Source organism: Somniosus microcephalus, unplaced genomic scaffold, assembly GCF_052327205.1.
Source record: "Somniosus microcephalus isolate GS21.2 unplaced genomic scaffold, FLI_Smic_1.0 scaffold796, whole genome shotgun sequence".
Taxonomy (NCBI): domain Eukaryota; kingdom Metazoa; phylum Chordata; class Chondrichthyes; order Squaliformes; family Somniosidae; genus Somniosus; species Somniosus microcephalus.
The window spans coordinates 32,565-46,635 of record NW_028225983.1 but is presented as its reverse complement, the minus strand read 5'-3'; the positions used below and the strand labels follow the sequence as shown (position 1 = coordinate 46,635).

The 14,071-nt window shown below is 43.5% G+C and overlaps 1 protein-coding gene across 1 annotated transcript in view; it reads left to right on the top strand.

The window, feature by feature from the left end:
* Positions 1–14,071, top strand: part of LOC147081079 (C-myc promoter-binding protein-like) — a 59,611-nt gene that overhangs the window by 16,995 nt on the left and 28,545 nt on the right. The window contains exons 4-8 of the mRNA XM_085980958.1: positions 565–734; positions 3,166–3,407; positions 4,841–4,907; positions 5,350–5,408; positions 7,137–7,281. Of these exons, the coding sequence (XP_085837084.1) occupies positions 565–734; positions 3,166–3,407; positions 4,841–4,907; positions 5,350–5,408; positions 7,137–7,281 (683 nt within the window). The remainder of the gene's footprint in view (positions 1–564; positions 735–3,165; positions 3,408–4,840; positions 4,908–5,349; positions 5,409–7,136; positions 7,282–14,071) is intronic.

The following is a 14,071-nucleotide window of genomic DNA, read 5'->3' as shown; positions in this document are numbered from 1 at the left end:
ATTCTCTTTTCTTTATCACCGTAGTAGATTTTATGATGCACAGCATTTGGCTTAAGGCTTTAAACTAGTCTGTGAAAGACTTTATTTCCCCTAAAGCTTTTTTTGAAGACATTCAAAATATTCATCTTTTATGAGTATTTAATTTTTGCCATGTCAACATTCAAGTGAGTGTGTTCTGGTAACAGCAGGTGGGGAAATTGTTCCTCTTGCTTGCTGGTTGCCATGAATGCGTCATAATCAATTTACAGGCCAATCGGAAGCCAGCTTTTATTTTCCAAAGTCTCCACCAAGGAGGTTTCCAATTGCTTAACTGAGAACAGCACTGAGGATTGGTTGCTTTAAAAAGACACTGGCCCAATGATTGGTCTGTGTTCAGACTATCTGTTATTTCACTGGGTATCATGGAAGGATCCTTTTAAATAATGTCGTCATGGTTAGCCTTTCTCCTGAAGGAAGATCTGGGAGAGCTGCTGGTTCTAGTCTCTCAAAAGTCATAGTACAGCGTACAAAAAGATTATAATTTAGATGTTTTCATTTTTGGTTATTGTCTTGTCTCTGTTGCAGGTTTGATATGTAGGTATCCAGAGGAAGATTATGAATCCTTTCCATTGCCTGTCTCAGTACCTCTCTTTTGCCTGCCAATGGGGACAACCATTGAATGCTGGCCTTGTAATACCAAATATCCGCTCCCCGTCTTCTCTACGTTTGTGCTTACGGCAGCTTCTGCAACAAAGGTACATTCAGTGCAAACCTGTTATTTAGTGTACCGTATGATAGTGTGTGCTTATGTTGGTTTTGTTTGATATCAGATTTTTTTTAAAAACCTAATTGAAAGGCTTCGCTTCATAGTATACGACACCATTTGATTTACTTCGTAAGCCAAGAAGTAGTGGTTAGGCAGCACTTGAATATTCAGATAATCCTTATAAATTATAAAAACTGAAATCATAAAACAATAATCCTTTTATTTTCCTTTTTAAATTTTGTTGACTAGGAGCAAAAGCTGTATGACATTTTTTCTGTGTTATTTAAGTCAAAGTGGTACAGTAGCCTGGTAGTAAACTAGCAGGCCAGAGGTTGAGAGTTCAAATCACACCAGGGCAAGTTGTGAAATGAAATTCAATAAATCTAGTAATTTTTGGACTAGCGCCATGAAAGCTGCCACATTGTTGTAAAAACCCATCTGGTTCACTGATGACCTTTCAGGGAAAGGAACCTGCTGCCCTTACAGGGACTGGCCTTCGTGGTTCACATGTGACCATATTTTAAATAAAATATTAATGTACTTTTACCTAATACACATCTTCAGTTGTAACAGCTGTATAACTCTGATCACCCATATGTTCCTTTTTATCACGTTTGTCAGCAGTAAAGGTTATGGTATAAAATGAGTTAAATGGGTACCTAAGTGTCACAGATGGGGAAGATCCCAGGTTTGATATCTGGTCTGTGTTGAGTAGAACACAGCTAGGATGACAACAACAACAACTTGTATTTATATAGCGCCTTTAACATAGTAGGACATCCCAAGTCACTTCACAGGAGTGTTATAAGACAAAAAATTGACACCGAGCCACATGAGAAATTAGGGCAGATGGAGGTAGGTTTTAAGGAGGGTCTTAAAGGAGGAAAGCGAAGTAGAGGGGCGGAGAGGTTTAGGGAGGGAGTTCCAGAGCTTGGGGCCCAGGCAGCTGAAGCCACAGCCACCGATGGTTGAGAGATTATAATCGGGGACAGTAATCCATTCCGCTAAAATTTGTGATGGTAAGTGTGGGTGACGCCCAGCTGGGGCAGGAAACCTTCAAACAACAATGATTGTACCAATGATGAGGTCTTATCTCCATTTTTAAGAGTTTATTTCTGAAATAACCTTGTCCAAAAACTTCATAGCCTTCATATTCCTGCTGCAATGCAAACTTTCTCAATCATGCATTTTCTTTTATTTTGCATGTTAATTTTTATCAAAAACAAATCAAACTACTGAGAAATCTACAAATAGAATTTCTGTTTGCCTGATATTGGATGTGGACTCTTTCTCCATAATGACTCATCACACTTACCTAAGCTTAGACGCAAATTGGCACAGCCAGACTTGGAAGCATGCACAGGCATACTGCTCGAGACTGACCAGCTAAAAGCACATAGCTTCCAATACAGTGTACTAAAGCTTTCCACTGCACGTCCAGCTAGGACCGCCAATACCTATTGGGACATTGGCTTGCAGTGTAATCTGGAGCTGAGTGAAAGAATCCCAGCTCATCGTGAAGGATTTATCCCGACGCATCCCATTAGTGAGCAAGACTAGCTGGCCAATCGCCAGCAGTGCCTTTGAGTACTGTGGCTCTGGCTGGTTCACGTATGGTATTACTGAGCCCATCACACAAGGATGACTTGCTTTCATCACCAGGCGTATTATTGTGGAGCAACCACAACCCCAAATAGACCTTTTTTCCACCAGGAGGATAGTCACCGCTACCTGCAGTTAGATTTGAAGCAGAGGAAGATGCATGGCGATAGGGAGAGACATGGGCTTCGTTTCTGATTGCTCTAGAAAAAAGTCGGAACAGACATGATTGGCAGATTCGACTCCTCCTGTGCTGGAAACTTCTATGATTCTATGTATTATTGCAACCTTTGCCTATACAGGATGGATCAGACGAACAATGACTGATGGGAAAAGGCCTACTGGTCTATCCAGCCTGTCCCATACAGCTGCGATGACTTGTGCATCACAATACATACACTCGCCACCCTACCTGGAAGCCATGTGATCTCCTGGGAGAGGTGAAAAACCCGATAAAACCCAGGCCAATCCGGGAAATAAATCTGGAAAATTCCTCTCCGACCCCTTTAGGCAAGCAAAACTTGTCCAGGAGAGCACTCGGGTCCTGTCAGATGCTTGCAAACTCAGCACCTTTAATAATATAGTATAGTAAGTGCCAGTGGAAAATTAAAAGCAAGACTAAGTCTTTTCTGCCTGTGTTCTGATGTGTAAATTATAGGATGCAGTGTTGGGTGCACCCAGACTAATTACACTTATTTACGCTTGTAATTGTTTAACAGGATTGTTTCTGCTTTCACCACCACAGTGTACCAAATTGGTAATTGCCACCTAGTGTTGCTCTGCAGCTTAATGATTCCAATGCCCTTACTCATTGTTCCTAGGTTTATGGTGCAGCTATTCAGTTCTATGAGCCTCTTCCTCAAGAGAACCTGACAGACAAGCAACGATCACAGTTAGGGCTGGTTAGTGCTGCTGACCGAAAACCCATCCTCTCGAAAACTGTTCACACCAGCAAGTGCATCTGCCTTCTGTCACACTGGCCGTTCTTTGAAGCTTTTCGAAAATTTCTCACGTTTTTATACCGCTATTCAATCTCCGGACCTCATGCACTACCTATTGAGAAGTAAGTTTCCTGTAAAAGGTGAATTCTTCCTGACTCTGCTAGAAATGACGGCAAACATTGCATGGTCGCAGGTGTGGTCCCCAATCGGTGCTGAATTAGCTGACCTCCGCTGAATAGTAATAATGGATCGCCGGGTTGAAGAGGGAAAATACAGTCAGGGTTCCCAGCCCCTGGTTGCTATTCGGCAGGTCCTGCTGGAAGCGCACGTTAATAATGCCGGGCAAGGAGCAGGCTCAGCTGTGGTGCCCCAATGGTCAAATAGCCAGCTATACTCACTGTCAAAATTCACTGTCAAAGGTGAATAAAGGCCAGCTGGGCAAAGTACTGGAGGGTTCCTGTGAAAACGATAGCCAGTGAGGATCGATGACTTCAGGAGAGATGGGGAGGGGGTGGATAAAATTGGCGAGAATTCTTTTTTGGAGTCGGCACGTGCCCCTTGCACTAGGGGGATCATTCTAAATTCTGGGCCATTATTGCTGCCCCACTGAGGTCAGCTAACTCCGCACCGATCGGGGATCAGAACTGGCACCACGCAATGTTTAATTTCATTTTCATTCTAAAGGAAGGTCTGGACTTGCAAAAATTCATGATGTGGTTTAAAAAATAGTTCAGATTGGTGAATGAGTTGTAATTGCAGACTGACAGACTATTAAGGTGTCACTTACACACTGAAATTTATGGTACTTGCCTAAAAATAATTGTGTAACACATTCTAAATAGTTTCCTGAATAATTAATGTATCTTCCATTGTTAATATTTTCCTACCCCTGCTTGCAGTGTGTTGAAATATAATCCCAGTGTCGAGTCTGTCTGGAAATTTCTACTCCTAATCCAAAGATACTATAATATGGAGCACGTCCCAGCAGTTGTATGCTGGAGTTGTGAGTTGAGTGGAGATCTGCCTCACGTGCTATTCCAGCGTATGCAGAGAGTTTTTGACAAGGTTTTGCTGATACAAACTACCACAATTGGAGTGCCTGCGTGGGTTTATTTTTACAGTTGCTTCATTCCTCAACCACCCTCTCTAGATCTCCCTTTACTGTGGCAAAGATATGAGCTGTGCTAATGCTCTACTCGTCACTCTTCTGTCAGCTGTCAATAGGTGTTTGTGTGAAATCAGCTGGTGGTAAAACGTGATGAAAAGGTTTTTTATTTATTTTTATGTCAACAGAAAATCTGATTTAATGCATTGGCAAAGATCAAGTGAAGATGTAATCCTTTTCCTTAAGTTTAAAAAAAACCTACATAACCTCAGTTGTTGGATTTAATACATCCAGCAATATATGTTGGAGAAATTGATTTTTTTTTTTTTAATCACAAATTAACTTAGCCATTCAGTTGGCCAGATGTGTGGCCATGACTAGAAGGCCATGGTGATTACAGATGTTTTCTCCGTATATCCAACAAGCCTCTTTATGACTTCTATTTTGCAGGCACATCTGTCATTTCATGCACAATGTCCCATTTCCTTCTCCTCAAAGACCAAGGATTCTTGTGCAGGTGAGTGTCGACCTGCATGATTGTCATTCAGAGCAGCAATATAAAGCTATGGGATGTACGCTGTTTGGATTATAGCAGGAATGTGTTGCCATTTGACACATTTAGCAAAAACATATTACCCCAACATGCATCCTGAATATTCACAATGTAATAGCAGCCATGTGGAAATGCAATGTGTCTTTCTATTGGGTAGAATGGGAGTAAAGTTAATCCCATAGAAAAGCATTTGAGGGTGCAGAAAATAATCATCAACATAAGCAAAAGAAATGGATGGTAAGAGATGTGAATTTGAGAGAAAGATGCTGGAGAAATAAATAAAACACTTGTTCCTTTTATTTCAAGTAAGTGGAGAGAGGGGCTTCTCTTGATGCAGCTTCTGCTGGGACCAGAATTTCGATTAGTGAGAGTCTACTGAATTTCAGTCTTGTCCTCTCTGTTACAGCAATCGCCTCATGACCACCTGATGCTTTGCCAACCTGTATCATCACCACTACCACTAAGGTAAGTGTAGACAAGCACAGATATATTCTCCTAAACTTCATTTGAAGTGAATTGTCTCCTTTAGGCCATTCTGTGCCACTCTCCGTTCCCAAGTCAGCAAGAGTGGGCAAGGATTGGAGTCACATATAGGCCAGACTGCGTAAAAGACAGCAGATTTCCTTCCCTAAAGAGCATCAGTGAATCAGTTGGGTTTATACAACTATCCAATGGTCACTTTAACTGATACCAGCTGTTTTTTTTAACTCAATTCAAATTCCCAAACTGCCATGGTGAAGTTTGAACTCTTGTCACTGAACCAGTAATCCAGAGAACAAGTTTCACCGTTAACTGAACCAGTAATCCAGAGAACAAGTTTCACCGTTAACTGTACCAGTAATCCAGAGAACAAGTTTCACCGTTAACTGTACCAGTAATCCAGAGAACAAGTTTCACCGTTAACTGTACCAGTACAGGATACATTTTGTGAAAGTAAATTATTCTTATCTGGTGTTCGCTCTTGTATGCCAGCGTGACAACCCCTGAACACTGATGTAAACTCCTGTCTACTGAGTATAACCACTATAGCACATCAGAGTAGCAGTGTTAGTAATGGACAGTCCAATATTTAGTTCTGGCCCTTCTGTACAATAGATGGAACAGCCATATAAATGATGTGCATCTCCATTGGAATTTATATCTCCCCAGACAAATGGCTTTACAGCTCTCTATGAAAAGTGCGCCACTTTTTATGCCATGTAAACTTTGTCACCACAATTTAAACCTATTCTGATTAAATAAGCAAAACTCCGCAGAACAAAGAGATACAAAATGTCAGAAGAATAAATAAATCCAAGTATATGAAGTATAAAAGTTCAAAAAAAGATGTAACAAATCAAACTTTGTACTTGTGTCTCCTTGCTAAGTCACAAGCCTCTTGATTGAATTACATTCCCAGCATCAGTTCCTTACATCGTCCAGCAACATGTGGTGCATTTATAACCAAACAGCAATGTTGCTCCTTCTCCCCTTTCCCTCGTTCGATGTGAAGTACTTTGTTGGAAAGTAACCAGACTTGTCCCAGCTATAGCTTGTGGTTTTCAGTAACAAGCTGGAACTAAGCATCCTCCTCTTGATTCTGCCAGATCCTGTGTCCTATAGAACGTTTTCAGCCCTGATGATGCAGTCTGTTAGGTTGCAATTTAAAATTGTTTGCTAAAATAATGTGGTTCTGGATCGTGTTGAAATAGGTTCGATATCCTTTTAAATACAGAGCTGAAAGCTGTGCTTGCATTCCATGCAGCAAATTGTTTATAAATGATTGGAACATTTTGAGGTTAACAGATTGAAAGGGTTAATTACAACAAAGCTAGATAGAATTTTGCATCACTAGTAATAAAATGACGTCTCTTGGTATTCCATGCAGTATGTATTCCTTTTAAAAACTTCAAACACCTGTAGCCCAACAGTTACTGAAAAAATGGGAATTTGGGGAATTGCCATGACTGCCTTGTAAACTGTACTCAACTCTAACTCTGGAAGTGACTTGATGTTCTTTAATGATTCTACAGATTCACTTTATTGATCCGCTCAGGAGTGTGCATAATGCAGTGCTAGTCTTTCAAACATCCAATGTCATTGAGCTCTATGGTGCTGTATACTCCTGGAGTAATGCACTGCCACAGAGAGTCAGGACAAAAGTGACCAGTGCCTTACTTCACTGAATTCTGATGTCTGTCCTCTTGCTTTCAGTGGTGGCAGTTTCACTACTTTGCTGCAGAACCTGGGCCCGGAGAAAGCAGTAAGTCTACTGCTGTACGCAGTAACTGAACACAAGATTCTTATTCATTCTCTCCGGCCGGCCGTGTTGACCAGTGTGGCTGAAGCACTTGTATCTGTGAGTATTAAGCTCAGCTTGTCAAGAGACTATTTCTGGGAGATTTGCAAAGCTGTAGCTTCATTTTTATTTTGGTGTGTGGTTTCTCTCCCTCTGAAACTTGTTTTACTTTGGCTGATTCAATCCGTCCAAAATTACCCACATCAATGCCTGTAAAAATTAACGTATGTGAATTTATAATGAACATGAAGAAGTAGAATTAGATGAATGTACAAAACACAGCCTCGGTGTTATTATGTCCGTGTATAATTGAGACACGGACTGCAGGAGTTGATTATAACAAGTCTTTACTGAATGGAGACAACCTGGAAACTGAAACTACAGAAACCTGCTAGGGCCTTTTATACAGGGGTGGTCACTGCCAGTACTGCAGTCTGAGACCAGTTATTCCCTTAAAGGTACATACACAACAATTCCTTCCCTTTTAGATAAACAGTACATAACATTCATTTAACAACTAAATAATAACTAATTACAATTACGGTTGCTAGATACATTGGTTGAAGTTAAGCAATTATAAGTTCAGTCTTTGAGGAGGCTTCCTGATTCTGTCTGGATAACTCCTTTGGGATATCAGGTTCTTTTGGCAAGGTTGAGTCGGGATCAATGTCGTTGTTTGGTTCGTCTGCTTCCAATATCACCGATTCTGCGGTAGATGCAATTGGTACTTCGGTTTCGTCGCCAGGTGTATCAGATCGTGGTGTGGAGTTGACGTTTTCCAGTGACTCTAGAATCTGGTCAGCATGGCGTCTTACAATGCTCTCCCCAACGTCCACGGTATACATTAGAGGTCCTTGCCGTGTACAGATCGTTCCTGGCTGCCATTTCTCTGTGCGGTAGGCTCGGGCCAAAACTGGTTGACCTATCTTAAAACTCCTGGTCAGCCTTTCATTCATATTCTGAAACTGCCTGTTCTCCACATCTCTTCTGACGTTTGGCTTAACCAAATCCAAGCGGCATCGTAGTCTTCGATTGAAGAACATCATGGCTGGAGTTTGGTTGGTAACCGCATGTGTCACAAACCACATGTAGGCAAACAAGTTATCCACCTTGTGTTGTAGGGGTATATCTTCATTACACATTGCCTTGATAGCCTTCTTGAATGTTTGAACGAACCTCTCGGCCAATCCATTAGTGGCTGGATGATATGGGGCGGATGTGTAATGCTTAACACCATTGTTCTTTAAGAACCTCCGGAACTCTTCAGACACAAACTGTGGTCCATTGTCAGAGCAAATCTGTTCAGGCAGCCCATTCCTGGCGAATATGGTTCGTAAGACTGATAGTTTTTTCTGTGGTGGTTGAGGACATTTTTATTACCTCTGGCCACTTTGTGCATCCACCGCAATTAAAAACATCGAGTCCATAAAGGGACCAGCAAAATCAATGTGCACCCTTTCCCATGGAGATGAGGGCCACTCCCATGGATGCAGAGGAGCTTGTGGTGGGGCGTTTTGGACCTTCTGACATCCTGTACAGCTCTTGGTCATCTCTTCGATTTCTCTATCGATTCCCGGCCACCACACAAGCGCTCTGGCTAAGTTCTTCATTATTACCCCTCCCTGATGACCCTCATGAAGCTCATTGAGCACTCTATCCTTCAATTTGGGTGGAATTACTGCTCTGGATCCACACCAAGATTCCTCTGCACACTGACAGCTGTTCTCTTCTCGGCGAGAATGCTGGCAGCAGTGGTTCGCCATGTGCTGGACGTCCCTTCACCGTTAAATCATAGACCCAGGAGAGTGTCTGGTCATTTCGTGTTTCCTTTTCTATGTTTGCATTCGTCACAGGGAGACATTCGACTATAGTCGAGTGGAATAACTCCACTGGATCCACTGCCAGTTCTTCCACCATCGGCAACGGTAGGCGCGACAATCCATCAGCATTCCCATGCTGTTTAGTTCCTTTGTACTCGATGTCATATTGGTGAGCCCCTAGGAAAAGGGACCACCTCTGTAGCCGTTGTGCCGTCATTATCGGTACGCCCTTCTGAGGGTTGAAAATGGAGACGAGAGGTTGATGATCAGTTAGTAAAGTAAATTTCTGACCGTGCAGGTAGTGATTGAACTTCTTCACCCCCCACACCAGGCTGAGGGCCTCTCTGTCAATCTGGGCGTAGTTACGCTCGGCTGAAGTTAACGAGCGTGACGCAAAAGCTATCGGCCTCTCTGAACCATCAAGGAATTTATGTGACAGTACCGCCCCAATGCCGTAGGGAGACGCATCACACGCCAGTCTTATCGGTAGTGATGGGTTGTAGTGAGCCAATACTTCTCTTGAAGTGATTAGGCCTTTACTCTTCTGAAAGGCCCGCTTGCATTCATCGCTCCATTTCCATGCTACTCCCGTTCGTAGTAGGGCGTTCAGTGGATGCAGAATTGTGGACAAATTCGGCAAAAACTTATGGTAGTAATTCACCAATCCGAGGAATGACCTCAGTTGCGACACATTTTCAGGCGCTGGAGCCTTAACTACCGCTTCAATTTTGTCAGGGGACTTATGCAACCCCTCTTCATCAATCACGTGGCCACAATACGATATCTGTTTCTTAAAAAACTCGCACTTGGGGCGATTGGCTCGTAGCCCATGTTCACGTAGTCTAGTGAGCACCTGCTCTAGGTTGGCAAGGTGTTCACTGTCATCTTCACCTGTCACTAGGATGTCGTCCAAGTAACACTGAGTCCCCGGAATCCCTTGCAGGACTTGTTCCATCGCTCTTTGCCATATTGCCGGAGCTGATGCTACTCCGAATACCAGTCGATGATACTGGTAAAGACCTTTGTGAGTGTTTATCGTGAGATACTTCCTAGAGGATTCTTCAAGCTCCATCTGCAAATATGCTTGTGCTAGGTCAATTTTTGTAAAACGCTTCCCTCCAGATAGTGAGGCGAAGGTATCTTCTATCCTTGGAAGAGGATATTGTACTGTGAGAAGGACTGGGTTCACCATCACCTTGAAGTCCCCACAGATGCGAACCTGCCTTGGCTCCTCAGACTTATTTAACGTTTTTTTCATGACCGGAACAATGGGTCGCCCACTCGCTCCAGTCTACCTTAGATAACACGCCTGCATTCTCCAGCTCTGCCTCGATGGCTGGGCGAATTGCATATGGTACCGGTCTTGCTTTGAAAAACTTGGGAATTGCATTCTCTATTTTTATCGAGGTGGTTATGCCTTTAAGAGTGCCCAGTTCTTGTTGAAATACCTCTTTGGCGTCAGCTAAGATTGTTGACAATCGTCCAGGAGTGACGTCGTCATCCTTTTTACCAGCCACCGTCAGTGCCTGAATGGAGTGCCAGTCTAAACTTATCTTTCTGATCCATTCACGTCCCAATAATGGTGGTCCACCATCTTGCAGAATGTAGAGATACAATTTCCGTATTTTCTTGCCGTTGTATTCGACAGGCACCCTTATTTTTCCTCTGGGGTATACTTTTTGCCCCGTATACGTCCTCAAGACAATGGATGTCTCTCTCAAGGGTATGTGTGAGAATAGCCGCTCGTAGTCTCGTCGATTCATGGCGGTTAGAGCTGATCCTGTATCCAATTCCATTTTGACTTCGGACCCTGCTATCGTGAGGGTGACCCAAATGGTTTGGTGATCCTCTTTTGCGATTGCATTGTGAAGTTTGAGACAGCTTAGTCTCTTGTTCCCGGATTCACTCGCTCATCTGGTCTTCGGAACTACTGTCCGTCATCTTTTGTACTTTCCTGTACGGTTCCTTAGTAGCCTTTTTGTTGTCGTTGGTCTTCCCAGACCTGCAAACTCGTGCAATGTGTCCCATCTTTCCGCATTGCCTGCATATTTTGTCCTTGGACCAGCAGTCCCTCTGGTCATGGTTTGTTCTGCCGCAGCGATAACATTTTGCAAATCCCCGTGTCATTTCGTGGGTGCCGTATTCCTGTGGCTTTTGTTGTATTTCCGCAGCTCCCCTTGCTGCTGCTTCGTACGATACTGCCACGCTGAAAGCCTTATCTAGCGTCAGCTCTTTCTCTGAGAGTAACCTCTTCTGGGTTCTTTCACTCAGGAGTCCACAGACAAATTTGTCCCGTAAGGTATCTGCCAGTCCTGCTCCGAACTGGCAGTGCTTTGATAGCTTGCGTAGTTCCGTAAGGTAATCAGCATTGCTCTCATTTTTATGCTGATTTCTCCTGTGGAATTTAAATCTTTCTGCTATCAGCAACGGTGTAGGATTTAGGTGTTCCTGTAGGATAGCAACAATTTCGTTAAAACTCTTCGCCTTCGGTTTGGCTGGAGTAATCAGGTCCCGCAATAGGCCGTACGTTCTTGCGCCCATTAAATTTAGCAATACCGATGCCTTTTTCTCATCGGCTATTTCGTTTGCCTCGCAATATACCTCGACTCTTTCCACATACGTGGTCCAGTCTTCTATTGCATTATCGAAGGCAGTGATATCGCCAGTCTTTGGCATCTTGAAAATCTAAGATGGCGCCTCCCGCGCTTTCCCGCTGCTGCCAACGCTGTTGCTGGCGATTATATTTATTTTACTATCCTGTAATGGCGACGCCCTTTGGTCTTCGCGCCTCCCCGATCGCTGCTGCCAACGCCGTTCTCCGCGGTATTTTTATTTTTCTATCGCGCTTCAATATTTGCTCCGTTAATTGAAGAACCGTTCCCGTCGTGGAGCGGACCCTCTGGGACACTTCCCTCCCTCTTCTTGGGTCCGAACGCTGCCCGGCTTCGAAGCACCCTGTGTGCTCCACCCCCCCTCTCTTTGCTTCCCGACTCGCTGCCCGGCCCCGTTGCAGAGCCACCCGATCGAGCTCTAGCCCGCCGCAGCCCAGGAAGGATCGGTGCACTACCTGCCACCAGCCTGATTAGCTGGGAAACCACAGACTGGAGAACCAAGCCTGGCTCTCAACAGTCTCTCCTGCAATTTTTCAATTTGATGATTTGGAGGGCGGTTGCCCACGGTCGACGCCCGTTTCTCGAGTTTCTTTGGATTATTTTTTTTTCTTCTGGCTCCGACCTTCAATAACGTCGTCTGAGGTGCTGCCGAGTTGCAGGCAAGTTCGTTTCTTACTCGTCGCCAGTATTATGTCCGTGTATAATTGAGACACGGACTGCAGGAGTTGATTATAACAAGTCTTTACTGAATGGAGACAACCTGGAAACTGAAACTACAGAAGCCTGCTAGGGCCTTTTATACAGGGGTGGTCACTGCCGGTACTGCAGTCTGAGACCAGTTATTCCCTTAAAGGTACATACACAACAGGTGTAAATTATAATTTTTTTGAAAAAATTCTTTTTATAATTTGGAGCGTGGCAAATAGATTTGTTACTGGAGTCATTAAAATATCGATCAATAAATATTCCAACTGTTTTGGCTCCTTGTCAGACTGTCTCACTTTACAGCCTAATGTGAGCTGCATTAGTAACTTGTTAAAGCGGATATTAACTCACCAAAGCAAATGGGTTTCCTCTATAATTCAGCTCTAGCGCCTGAGTTTCATCATCTATACTTGATATAGAAAGTCCCACTGTATCAGTAGTGCTTTCATAGTATTTTTTGGTCTCTGTCTTGCTTATTTTTCTAATTATCCTCGGTTTACTTCTTTTGGGGTACATTTCCATGGATACGGTGCGCTCTAATACCCAGCCTGCATGACTGTTCTTTTAGTGTGATCCCAGACAGTAAGTGTGGGCGGGCTGTCACACTGTGGGTGTGTTGTGATGAGTGGGTCATTACCGAACACAAGCCTAGTCACACAACACCAGCATAGATGCACTTTGCTGCAAATCACTGCGGAGCATCTAGGAGTGGGATCCTTGCTGGTTTTCTCCAGCAGTGTTGAGGCTGGTTGTAGCACTCCCACTGCCACTGTGTCTGATCAACTAAATGAGCACAAACTGGAGATCATCTGGGACCTTCTGGTCTGTTCTGGCTCAGCTCCACTCTTCCTTTACAACTGAGCCATTGAGGAACCGTTCACATCCCATTTCTGTTGGTGTTTCTGACTGAGACTGTGCACATCTTCCCGCTATTGTGAACAGACTCTTTCTGTAAGCTGCACATTGTTTCTCGCCAGTATCCAAAGGTTTTGGTGTATTTTCCTGCGTGACCACAACTGTGATAATGAAAAATATGTGAACAGTTGATGTGAACTGCCATAAAACCTGGTGCACTATTCACACATTGTGAATGCACTCTGTATTCTATGGTGGGCAGGAAGTGGCTGCTTTTACTAGTGTCTGAGGATTCAATATCCTTTGGATTCATTGCGAATTATGGAAATAAATTGAAACGAGTGCAGCTCATCAGCCGACAAATGCCGTTTCAATAATGGGCTTCATGCATTGGAACATTGCTAGTTTGGTGATGCATCATCACAGTGGGAGGGAAGAGATCAATATCCTGCCTGATTTTACTCAATTGGGAGGTTTTCTGGGGTGGGGTGCGGGGGGGAGGATTTTGAAAAGGTCAGATTTAATTATAAAGTTTTAAATTCAATTTGCCAACCCTGTAATCTAGTCTTTAGCCTGTAGTGCTGCCCTGTAATTAAGCCTGGTGACTCAAAATACTTGCAGGGCTTGAGGTGGCCAGCAACACTTCCATTAAAATGGAGATTTTGGTTAGACACTTGCAAACAAGTTGGTTGAAAAGCGCTTAATTTGGCACTTTGGGGATGGTCCATGGAAACTATCAAGTTACTCAGAGATGCTTACAGTCCGGACTCACTTTTACAAAGAATTCTGCTAACATTAGATCATTAGTTTTTTTCTGTTTCTTTGGATTTATTTGAGAAGTTGGTTGAAACAACGAAT